General features: G+C 38.2%; 1 protein-coding gene across 1 annotated transcript; it reads left to right on the plus strand.

Moving 5' to 3' along the window:
- The first annotated feature begins 3526 nt into the window (after positions 1 to 3526).
- Positions 3527 to 11776, plus strand: PTTG1 (PTTG1 regulator of sister chromatid separation, securin). The gene is made up of 4 exons (XM_039877158.1): positions 3527 to 3739; positions 7490 to 7583; positions 10756 to 10914; positions 11624 to 11776. Exons 1-4 carry the CDS (start codon positions 3608 to 3610, stop codon positions 11701 to 11703), a joined length of 465 nt encoding a protein of 154 aa, XP_039733092.1. The 5' UTR covers positions 3527 to 3607; the 3' UTR covers positions 11704 to 11776.
- The last annotated feature ends 811 nt before the right edge of the window (positions 11777 to 12587 follow it).

Genomic DNA, 12587 nt, shown 5'->3' on the forward strand with positions numbered 1-12587 from the left:
GCCTTCCACAGAAAAAAAGAGACTATCTGCGTGATACCCCTTCTCATTTTCTCCCTCCCACAAAGATGTCTCGGCTGCAAAACAATCCTTACTTTTCTTTTGTTAATAGCTCCTTTGCCCCATTCCTCTTCCTATGAAAATCTTCCATTTTGTATAGCCCATTCCATTTTGTAGAGCACCATTCTAGTTGCTAGACTGGATGCTGCCTGATTCAGTAATCACTTAATAAAGCCAATTAGACATTCAAATATAATCAATTGAATTTTGTTCTTTAACAACAGTAATTTTGATAGTAGAATTTTTCTGATATTTTTTTTCTTGGTCCCACCTGTTCCGGTCTTCTCCCTACCCCCAAAATAACATGTATTCTTTTCAAATATAAAAGCTAACATCCTTACCTCAATAAGATAGCCCATTATAATCTATTTTTTTTCTTATTAAGAATTTGCAGTGCCTAGAGTTTAGGAACATAAATATTAATTTTGATTTTATAGGACAGTAGGTGAAGGAATAGAAAGTGTCAGAGAATAGCCTGAAAGGGAGTAGTCCATGAATGACCCACACTTGGTTTTTATCTCCTTAAAACATTACTGAATTTTGCTTGGTAAAGTTAAAACTACCAGGCACAAGTCATGGGACTCATCTCCCAGAACAATCATAGACTGTGCTGGACAAGTGGGAAGAATTTTTTTTAAGGTTTGGGTTCTTCCATAGAGGATTGATTCTGAGGAAGGTTTAAGGAAGCAGGGATTCATTCTGAATGGGTAGCTGTTTGTAAATTGGGATTAAGATATACTGGGATTGATTAGGATCTAGGTGCTGTTATGAGGTGAGGGTGGTTTAGCCATTGGATATCCCCACTATAGTTTGGAATAACAAAGGGGTCTGAGGCATCATTAGTTAGAAAACAATGGCCACTCAAAGAGGAGGTGGTTATGGCATTTTCAGTTACTGCATGACCTTGGGAGATACAGTGCTTCATATAGTAAGGGGAAGACTTAGCCTGGGGAGTTATAAACCTTTCACCCAAAGACCTTAGGAAATAGAGACTCCTCACTTGGAAGCTGGAGGTGTTGTACAGATTTGGTTTCAAAATGACCCCTTTTGTGTGCCAATGACGTAATATGTAGCTGAGATATGTAGAAGGAAATAGAGGGAAAAATGAAAGGGGATGGAATAAAAACAGAAAGGGCAGAGAAGGGAGTAAAGGTATGCATGGTTTTTGTCTTCCCTCTTTTCTTCACCTTCTTGAGTTAGGATCTTTTCTTCTTGATGCCTAGCATAGTATCTAACATTTAAGCAGCATTCTGTAAATATTTGTTGATTGAATGAATTATTCAATCAGTTTTTGTCCTGAAATGCCAGAGAAGAAGGGCCAATGAGTTGGTATATATTGAAAACCATGTCTCTGCCAGTCCCTATTAAATGACAGAATTTTTATGTAAACCTGAATTATGTATTAATTAGGATCATCATTTTTTCCCTAAGCCAGAGATTCCTGTTGCTACAATAAAAACAGCATCCTAGCCTGAAATGTTGAGGATAGGCCTGCAATTAGGGACTAATCAGTCCATTCTTAATCACAAGCATAACAGAATGACTCAAATATTGGTTTGATCTATCTTTACTTTCTTAATTTTTAATTCTGCTCTGCTAGTGTTCTTTAGACCTGATATGAATTGTTTTCTCCATTTGATTATATGTATTTTTTTAACATCTCTAATTGAGATACAACTATTATGTATCCATTTTTCCTGTTATTTTCCAGAAGACTATAATGCCTTTCCTCCTGGATGCCTCTTTTTAAATTTGATCTGGTCTCTTTTACTCTCCGGACCAATGGTTGATTAGTTGAAAACTTTAGGAAAATAGTTCTGTTGCCACTACACCTTGACTTTTTGAATCTCACCGTCTTTTAATTTAATAACGTCTTGACCACATCTAAGTATCTCAGGGAAAAAGAAAAAACACAACTCTATCTTGATATCATAATAATCATTGATTTTTTTCTGGAAATTGGAGACCATATTCACTCCCATTCTATCTGTATGGGGAGCAAGTTAAAAAACCTGAAAGTCCATGATTAAGGTGTCAGGAGGTTTGATTTTTTTTGTTTGTTTGTTTTATTATTCCCAAGAAACAAGCTCTAAACTTCTCTCGAGAAAGCTTTCGGGGCGGAGCCCAAGGAGCTTAGGTTCCTCCCATTGGTTCTTCCTGGGACCCTACCCGCCCACTCTGTCCCGCCTCTTGGGCGGATGAGCCAATAGAGACGTGAGTTGTGGTTCAAACGCAGAGCCTGGCGCGACCCTCGGAGCCTGGCGCGACCCTTGGAGGCAGAGTCGCGTGTGATTTTTGGCTGTTGATCCTAACGTGGGTGAATGGAAAGGTGGTGCATGGTTGGGCGAGGGGGGGTCTGGCGAGGAAAGAGGCGAGCTTGGCTGGGCCAAAAGGTACTGGTGTCGGGAGGCTTAGGTGAGAGTAATGAGGATCGAGGGCTGGAGGTCTTGCCTTCTTTAGTGTTGGGCCTGGGAGTCTCTGTCGTCTTCTTTGATGCTGGTGGGTATGATCTTAAGTAGTGCTCCACTGACTGAGCCTTATATCAGAGGATGATACCAAAGAATTGATGAGGCAACTTCTAGAGCCAACCTTCCTGAATTTAGCCTCTGACTAGGTTTTAAAAAAAAAGTTAATGCATCTAAAATCTACAAGTGAAATAATGGGTTTCTGCTTACTCTTGTTTTTGGTGTGACGCCCCGTGGAAAGTTTGTTTTTTGTAAATTCTGTAACATACACTTTTTAGGTTTTCTTGTCAAATAAGTTAAAACATCAACCTCCACGGTCTAATATGTAAATCCACACTTTTACCTCCTGTGCATAAAATGCCAATGAATATATTACCATCCTGTCGAGTTACTTTGCTGATAGAAATGGAGAACACAGAATATGCACCGTGTGGTGCCTTTAAGGACTGAATAATTATAATGTTGAGAACAGGATCTGGGTCTGGGTGAATATTACAGGTTGCAGTCAGACTATTACACATTTAAGTATCAACATCCATGTTTTAAACAAAATGTGGATATACTGTCAGTTATAGTTTGAGCCAGGGAGGCATGTAATGTAAATCTTTGTGAGTAATTTAATTGAGTTGCAATGTTCATCAGAAAAATAAAACAAAAGGGCATTTGTCTCTCCTTTATTGTGCTTCAGAGATGTTGAATTTTTTACAAATTAAAGGCAAGACTCTCCACCAGCAAAAAAGTTATGACTCGCTTTATTGCAATACTCTATTGCTTTGGTCTGCAACTGAACCTGCAATATCTCTGAGGTATACCTGTACTGCCATTGTAACATGCTTCATATGAGTCTCTCTCCTATTTAATATCTGAATGAGATTTAAGAGGGCACTGAAGTACTAGTAGGCATATGGCCACACCACCATCAAAAATGGGGGTTGAGTTTGGGGGTGAGAATTAGGCCAAGTTTATATACACAGTCAGCCTTCAAGTTGCACAGTTTACTGCCCTGATAATTGTATGGTGCATTTTCTTTAGCAGTCAAAGCTCTAGATGGGAGAACTCAGGATTCAACACCGCATGTTGGCAAAATGTTTGGTGCTCCACCAGCCTTACCTAAAGCTGCCAGAAAGGCTTTGGGAACTGTCAACAGAGCTACAGAAAAGTCAGTAAAGACTAATGGACCTCTCAAACAGAAACAGACAACCTTCTCTGCCAAAAAGGTAAGTGTTGGCTATAAAGACACCTTTTAAACCTTTAAGTACCTTTTATCATTAAAATGACTATTAGCATCTTATCTGGTTTTCTTCCCTGTGAGTAGGGCACATCTAGCCTAGCAAACAGATTAACGGAAGAGAATCATACTGTCTTTATGGACTTCCTCTGTACCTCGAGATCAGAAGTCTTAGAAGCAGCTGGTGAATATTTTTGCCTCACCTGTCCTTAACTAATGTCTTGAAGCTAACTGATTGGTTGGTAGTACAGGCATACCTCGGATATTTCGGGTTAGGTTCCAGGCCAATACTAATGCAAGTATCACAATAAAGTGAGTCATCCCTTTGCTGTTGGAGGGTCTAGCCTTCAATTTGCAAAAGAAGCAACACCTATGAAGCACAATGAAATGAAGGGTGATAAAACGAGGTAGGCTTTTATTTAATTACACATTCATAAAGTACTGAGCTGGTGGGTACTTTGTAGGAGGTCCCATTGTTGATATAATAGCTCAGGTGTTGCCATGTTCCTCCCTGCTTCTCAGAGCAAGCACCAGCTTGTTAGATGATAATTTGCCAGCATGTTGACCTTTGTGTTTGTGCATAAACTACAGGCCAGACTGAGAAAACTTTGTTGAGAAAGATGTCATCAGCATGTGGATTAACACTTTATTTGAATAATTTTGTTTAATGTGTATTAGGAAAAAACAACCAGTACTTTACATCAAACTGAGACTTACATGTAGTGTAGTTTAGGACAAGGACATCTTTTATTTTTTAATTTATTTATTTTAATTAGTTTCAAGTATATAGTACCTTAGTTAGACATCTATATAGTTTGTAAAACTATCCCCCCAATTGCTCCCTCCATCCCCTGACCCTCCACCTAGCCAACGTATTAATGCTAACGGCATTCTCTATGCCATGCTCCCCATTCCTGTGACCATCCATCAGCTACTAATTTGTACTTTAACCCTTCACTCTATTCTCCCGGCCCCCCAAATCCTCCTCCCCTCTGTCCATCACTAAATTGTCCACTATATTGTAAGCCTGGTTTTGATTAGTTGGTTCTTTTTATTCCTTAGATTCCACATATAAGTGAAATCATACAGTGTTTCTTTCTCTGACTTAAATACCTTCTACGTCCATCAAAGCAATATCTTTTTCCATCCCCTTCCTTTTCTTATTTAGGGGTCTTGTTTTCTTATCCTTTCAGCTACTCTATCTTTTGGTTGGAGCACTTAATTCTTTTCCATTTAAGGTACTTATTGATAGGAATGTAGTTGTTACCATTCTTTATTCATGTTTTTGATACATGTTTTTTCTTCTTAAAAAGTCCCTCTAACATTTCCTGTAATACTGTCTTGGTGGTGCTAAATTCCTTTAGCTTATTTTTGTCTGGGAAGCTCTTTTTCTGTCCTTCAACTCTAAATAATAGCTTTGCTGGATAAATTATTCTTGGTTGTAGATCCTGGGTCTTCATCCTGTCGAATATTTTTTTGCCAAGCCCTTCTGTCCTGCATAGTTTCTTTTGAGAAATCAGCTGCCAGTCCTATGGGTGTTCCCTTATAAGTAATTATTTCTTTTTCTCTTGCTGCTTTTAATATTCTTTCTTTGTATTTAACCTTTGGCATTTTAATTATGTGTCTTGGTGTGGACCTCTCTGGATCCTTGGTTTTTGGAATTCCCTGAGCTTCCTGGGGTTTTGTCCTTTTCCGTCACTAAGTTAGGGAAGTTTTCCATCATTATTTCTTCAAACAGCTGTTCAGCATCTTGATTTTCTTCTGTTGTGCGGATCAGACGAATATTTGGAGCCTTAATAGTGTCCTATATCCTCCTTAAATTATTTTTATAGTCTTGGCATCTTTTTTCTTGCCATTCTGATTGAGTGTCCTGATTGGCTTTCTTGTCCTCTAGATAGGCATTTGATCCTCTTCTTTATTCACTTTGTTTATTCCTTTGTATATTCCATTTAATATACTTCTCATCTCAGATAATGTGTTCCATTTTAGACTGGTTCCCTTTTATAATTTCCATTTCCATTTTTATCTCTTTGTTGGAGTTCTCCATACTTCCCAAAAGTTCGTTGAGCAGCTTTATAACTAGTGTTTTGAACTCTGCATCTTTTAGATTACTTGACTCTATTATATTTGGATCTCTCTTCTGTTCTGTCACATGGTTTCTGCTGCTTTGTCTTCCCATTTTGGCTGCCTTTCCGTGTCTGTTTCTATGTACTAAGGAAAGCTTCTAAGTCTCCTGGTCTTATTAGTGTGGATTTATTAAGTAGGTGTCCAGTGACACAGTCCTGAGAGGAGTTCAGCTGCAGGCCAAAGTTAGCCCAAGTCTGTACCCCTCCGGAGCCACCTGTTAAGATTCAGCAAGCAATCACAGATGCTGTGCTTATTAGTTGCCACACTAGAAACTAAGGCCAGCTGCCTCCTCCAGTGTGAGTCTCAGCAAGGAGCACCTGACTTGTTGAGGATACACCTGGATATGGCTTGGGTGGAGCCTGAGTTTGGGGAGGCGGGGTTTCAGGGAATCCTCTGGGCGGAGTGACCTCTGTTACCCAGTCTGATGATGTCACGGCTATGGCGGCACTGTGGCCCGTGCACTGGTAGGGGTAAGGCTCAACAGGGAACGATGGATAGTGCTGGGACTTCTGCACAGAGCAAGTCTCGCCTCGGCCCTCACTCCGACAATGTCTCCCTGTAAGTCTCTGGTGTCCCCTGCGTGCAGCTGATTGGCACTGGTGCTCAGAGCGAATGGGTCTGTCCCCGCCAAAATCCACTTGAGACACGGCCTCTTTAAGAGGCGTCTGCCACTGCCATAGCCTCCATCTCAGCCTCTAGGGACCGGGCAGCCCCACGTCCTCTCCCTGTCTTACCTTCTGCCATTACAGGGTGATTTCTTGGATTTCTCCCTTAGTCGTATAGTTTATTCATCTAGATCCCAGGTGTTTTTTCCTTGCTGCTACTCCTTGTTTTCGTCACAACTTTGATTTGATCGCCAGAGGGATGAACAGAGCCTCTATCATCTACACCATTTTTTTTTCTCTCCACAAGTGCATCTTTAAAAAAAAAAACAACAACAAAAAACTGAATTGCGTAGGAGAGAAATGTTAAGTATTGGAAGGATATGGCAAAAATGAGAATGTGACACAGAACTGAAGTGTGGGAAACCCTGCCCTCAAGATTTTCTCTAGGCATGCAAATGTGCTGCTGTAAGATTAAATCAAGATTAAATTCGTTTTGGCCTTCCTGCCAGTCCAGACTAGGGAGTTATTCATCCATGGTTGGCTTCTAAAGTCTTTAACTATTTTTTGCTGTCTCTTACTCAGTGTGTGTGTTTGAGGAACTCAAACTTGTTTTTAATATTAATCAAGTAAATAATTAAAATAAGACTGATGGAAATATGGAAAATCATACTTCCAAAAGCCCAAAATGGCCTCTAGGATTAGCTTCTATTCTTGGTGACTCCTTCTCCTTCCCTCCCCTATTAGGTTGAGTGATTGAGTTGATGACCACCGTGCATTCTTGATGACTTCTGCTGACAGGTGCTAATAATTAAATTTCAGACTTTTGAGCCATGCTACTAGAATTGCTTGCTGAGTTGTGTGTACCCATGAGAACTAAGGATTATGGTTTTTTAGAAGTCAGTATGAAATTTGAAAAAAATCAAAATGTGGTGAAGCCTTTACATGTCTTGAAAGAAGCCCTACTATCCCTTCCACTCTCACTAACTCATTTTCTTGGGTTGTTTTAGGTGACGGAGAAAACCGTTAAAGCCAAAACCTCCGTTCCTGCTTCAGATGACGCCTATCCAGAAATAGAAAAATTCTTTCCCTTCAATCCTCTAGGTAGTATATTTTGGTATCACAAACATGCTTTAGCTTTGAGTTTCTCTTAGATTCCAATTCAGCAAATTTGATATGGGTATGAATATGACATATGACCAAAAAGTATAATGAGACTGTCTAAATTTGGGTTGCTTTTAACAAATATACTTGCTGGATGTATTTGTAAAGTAACATCTTAGGTCAGAGGGGGAATTGGAGCAAAGATGTGGAGAACATTGTTCCTGTCCTCAAAAGCTTGCCACTGAGGGGAGATGTGTTCATTAATCTCGAACAAGTCTAAGGTGGACAGTTCTAGTAAGCCTATTAGAAAGTGGGCTTTATGTCAAGTTGAACAGTACCTGAAAAATCCACATAGCCTGCCCTTTCAACCTGCTACATGTATCTGAAATATTTTCTGTTACAGAAGCAGCTTTTTGAGCTTTTAATTTACCCACATTTGAGGAAAGGCTACTGTATACTAAGCACTGTTAGGCTTTGGTTAACAAGACTGGCCCTGCCCTGAGAAAGCCCACTATTTGGAGAGGAAGTCAAACAACACATCATCTCAGTGAGTGAGCAAGGAGGAAAACGGTCTGTTACAGGGAACCAAACCTATTCTGGAGTAGCAGGGACGCTTTCCCTCAGGAAGTGACTCAAAGTGGAGCATGAAGGTTATACAGAGCCATCTAGGTGAAGGAGGGGAGGCGCAAGCCAAGAGCATCGTACGTAGAAGTATGTGCAAAGATCCTGAGGTAGTTGAAGGACAGGAGTTGTTCAGGGAAACTGAAAGGCAGAGTGAAGGGTGGGTGATACACATGATGTGGAGCGGACAGATTACTCAGGGCCTTCTAGATTTTTCAGCTGGATGTTATCCCCTTTCATCCAAAGGGCATTTAGTCATTTTACAAGGACACATCCAGGTCATTTCTGGCTTTTATACGTTACAAACAATTCTGCAGTTAGCATTCTGGAAATTATATTGCTGTGAATTTGTGAGTATATCTGGAGAGTAAACTTTAAGGATTGCTGAGGCTTGAAGGGTGTGTGGTGATGTTTTGATAGAATATAGTGCATCCACGCTAATGATTTCCATTCAGCCATTAAGGAAAATGTGGTAGATTTTTGTATATTAACCAGGAAAGAGGGATACAATATACTGTTTCAGGAAAGAGATGTTGCCTTTTTACCCTTTAAAATATAAGCATAAATTAGTGAACGCAACTTCAGTAAATTACTGAATTACTGAACCCACCTCCCCCATGTTCTCTAACTGAAAATGTTTTAAAACTTTAATCTTTATCAGAAGGGCAATGGCTATCTCGTTTTAAATTAGGATGCGTGTTTGTGCATATGTGAGAGCACATTTGATCATTGGACATTTACAGTTTTTTTAACTTTTTGTTTGTATCTTTGTTTTCCTTTCCTAATGTGACTTTCTTATTTATTTATTTATTTTTTTAAGAGCTCTGTGGATAAAGAAAATTAGCCCTGTTGTGTCTCACATTTCTTTCCTCTGGAGTCTTTTGTATATTTATGGTTTCCTTTACAATTCAGTGGTTTTAAATTAAGTAGTCACTATCACTCAATTCCTTTTTGACTTCTGGGTTTTACCAGGCTTGAAAAAAAGCAGACAAATCCCTAATATTTAGGCTTTAGAGAACGTTTGTACTTTACAAAATGATGGTTCTTTGTTCTTTTTGAGAAAATGCTTAAACTCCTTGAAAAGAGGGAAGACTTAAAATTTAAATCCTACTTTTGTTACTGTTGAGAAAAATTAGTTGTTTTCGATAACTAACACAGTGGTGGTTCTCAAATTTTTTTTTAAATGACTCCTTTGTACTCTTAAAAATTAGCGAAAGCCCCAAAGAACTTTTGGTTGTATGTTCTGCTTATATTCCCTGTATTAGAAATTAAAATTGAGATGTTTAAAATTATTAATTGGTTAAAAAATAACAAACCTATTACATTAATGTAAATAGCTTTTTAAAAACAATAACTTTTTAAAACAAAAATCTTACTGAGAAGACTGTCATGGTTTTATATTTTTGAAAACTTGCTTAATTTGGCTTAACGTAAGATAGCTAAATTCTCATCTAATTTCTATATTCAGTCTGTTGTATCTGTGTTAGTTGAAGTATATGAAGAAAATCTGACCTCACGCAGATACGTGGTTAGGAAAGGGAGAAGCATTTTAATAGTCTTTTCAGATAAGTATAGATAGTGTTCTTTGATACTACACTAAAACTCAAACTGTGGCTGTTTCTGAACATATAGTTGCAATGTGAAATCTGAAATCATATCAGTGAACATTTTATACTGACAATAAAATCCATTGGTCTATTTGGTACTTCAGATGTGTTTCTTATCCTTGTATTCGTCACACATTGATCATTTAGGAACATTGATTCATTGAGAAATGTAGATTAACTGGATGTTGAAATGTTTCATTATGCAATATCAAAAGCACATTCATTAATATTACCACTGATCTCATCAGATAAATCTAAGAAGTAGGAAGCTATGACGCTGAAGATTGCAGATTAGTTTTCCGAACTTCTAGTTTTTTTTCTTGAAATTGTGAATTTTATCATTGGCAACAAATACTGTTTTCTTCAAAGTGATAGACCTCTTTCATTCCTCTGAGAAAATATGCAATATCCAAGTCTGAGTAAACATAGTTTGTCTTTCATTTTTTTTCAACTAAATGGTGTTCCAGGACAAAGACCTGTAGTTTAACTTGCAAATCAAATAATTGCCCAATTCCTTTTTCTTTGAGGTCACCATCATACTTGTATATGCAGCAGAGGTGCTTTATGGCACACTTCTCATTTTATCACATAGAGTATTAAAAAGACATGTCCTCAGAGGTCGAAAGCTAATAAAATTAATACTTTTTACTGCATATGGTAAAATGATATGTGAAACTGGCATTTCTTACCGCAGGTGAATGGGACTAAGGAATATAGTGACTAGTTTATTGCCCTTGCCTTGATTTGTATTAAAGCACAGTGATTTTATCCACCATTGCTTTTGTACCATCATTGCAAATGTCAGCACAGTGGGAAAAGTTATGAATATTATTGGAAAAATAATTTTGACCTCATGGACCTGCTGAGAGGATCTGAGACCCTCAGGAGTTCACTGACCATATGGAGAACTGCTGCCTTGACAAAATACTTTCTCTTTGTGGCAGATTTCGAGAGTTTTGACTTGCCTGAAGAGCACCAGATTGCACAGCTCCCCTTGAATGGAGTGCCTCTCATGATCCTCGAAGAAGAGAGAGAACTCGAAAAGCTTTTACACTTGGGCCCTCCTTCTCCTCTGAAGATGCCCCCTCCACTGTGGGAGTCTAGTAAGTGAATAAGTGTCTTTCTAGAAGGGCCGCAAACAATCTTTCATAACACTTCCATCACGTGGGAACAAAGTTGTGTAGAAGGTCAGCCTACAAGTAATTTCAAACCATCCTTCAAACTTCAGGATAAGGTTTCAGGATAATGAAAACTATTCTCGATTTGTATTGCTTCTTAGTTCCAAATGCCAGGGAAAATCAAGTCATTCTGAAATCAGTACAGTCTTAGGTACAGCAAAATAAGATTGAATTTAGCATATAGCTTTTTAGGTTATAAATTGAAGTATAATAAACTTGCTTGGAATGAGAATTTCAAGTTATATCCAAAGCTAATACAGGATCAAGACACCTATGCAATAGCATAGAATAACAAAACCGTCTTACTGCATGTTTTCTATTTGTTCTGATGGGATAACTTATACTATTCCATAAATTTACTTCGGTGATATTGTTGGCTCTTACTTGTGTCTCTAAGAAAATAGAATTTCAGGTACTTCTAAGATCTATTTCCTAATAGAGATTAATTCTGGGACCACAGCCAAATTCTAAGAAGTGTGTATGTGTGTGTACGTGTTTGTAGGTGTGGGGGGTACGGATTCATTAAATAAAGGGAAAAACAATTGATGATTAAAAGTGACAACTAATGTCTATATTGAGATGGACAATGAATCAAGGATTTGCAGATATTGAATAAGAAATTCCTGTTTTCTAGATCCGTTGCCGTCTCCCTCAAGCATTCTGTCGACTCTGGATGTTGAATTGCCACCTGTTTGCTATGACTTAGATGTTTAAGTTTCCTAGTGCCTTATAGTTTGTATGTATTAATAGTTCGTATTAATAAAGCAATTCTGTAACAGACTCTTAATCTTGCGGTTGCTATTTGTAATTTGCTTAAAACAGTGTAAAAACTAGTGGAAGTGTTAATAGACAAGAGTCTATAATCAGACAATAGAAGTTTGTCTGACTTGAAGAACTTACCTTAAAACTCTTTGGTTTGTTTTAACAGTTTATTTTAGAAGATGCCACTGTTTTCCCTGAAACATATACCCCTCAATGTGTACTTTATTGCCTTTTTTGTGGCCATTAACTGGTGACAGTTATTAGATCTCTTTATTAGAAGAGCTACTTCAACTCATTAAGTATCTTGCTAGGCATTCTTTATTGCTGGTTTTATTTAGTTTCTAATGACTTTAATGCTCAGTATTTAGTAATCAGAATTTGAAAGGTTCTGAATCTCCTAAGAACTTCACTTCCTTGAGATCTTCAGTTAGGGTCTTTGAAGATCACAGCAGATAATTTACTGATAGTGAGATCCACTCTTCAGTATAGGAACTTGTTTATGTGCTTACCTTGTGCTGGGAACTGTTTTAAGAATTAAATAAGCATTATCATGTTTCATGTTTATGACCCTATTTTTTCAGATGAAGACAGCGAAGCTCAGGATATCACTGGTATGCTAAAGACAGGAAGAGCTAGAAAATGGTAGAGCTAGTATTTTAATTCCAAATCTGAGATTGGATCCAAAATATCAGAGTGAACGTGGTTGCCCATGGATTAATTATCACCATTTAAAATGTCAAAGGTTCATGTATCTGCTCTTCCCTTGGAAAAACAGATCTGGCAATGGTAGGTCTTTGTTTCCAGTGCTTGGTGGACTGGCATGGAGTGCTAGCTGC

This window comes from Pteropus medius, unplaced genomic scaffold, assembly GCF_902729225.1.
Source record: "Pteropus medius unplaced genomic scaffold, Ma_sr-lr_union100, whole genome shotgun sequence".
NCBI lineage: Eukaryota > Metazoa > Chordata > Mammalia > Chiroptera > Pteropodidae > Pteropus > Pteropus medius.

Coding starts and splice junctions, on each gene's coding strand:
- PTTG1 (XM_039877158.1), top strand. CDS start 3,608: ATGTTTGGTGCTCCACCAGCCTTACCTAAAGCTGCCAGAAAGGCTTTG. Junction 7,584..10,755: donor CTTTCCCTTCAATCCTCTAG/GTAGTATATTTT, acceptor TCTTTGTGGCAG/ATTTCGAGAGTTTTGACTTG. Junction 10,915..11,623: donor CCCTCCACTGTGGGAGTCTA/GTAAGTGAATAA, acceptor CCTGTTTTCTAG/ATCCGTTGCCGTCTCCCTCA.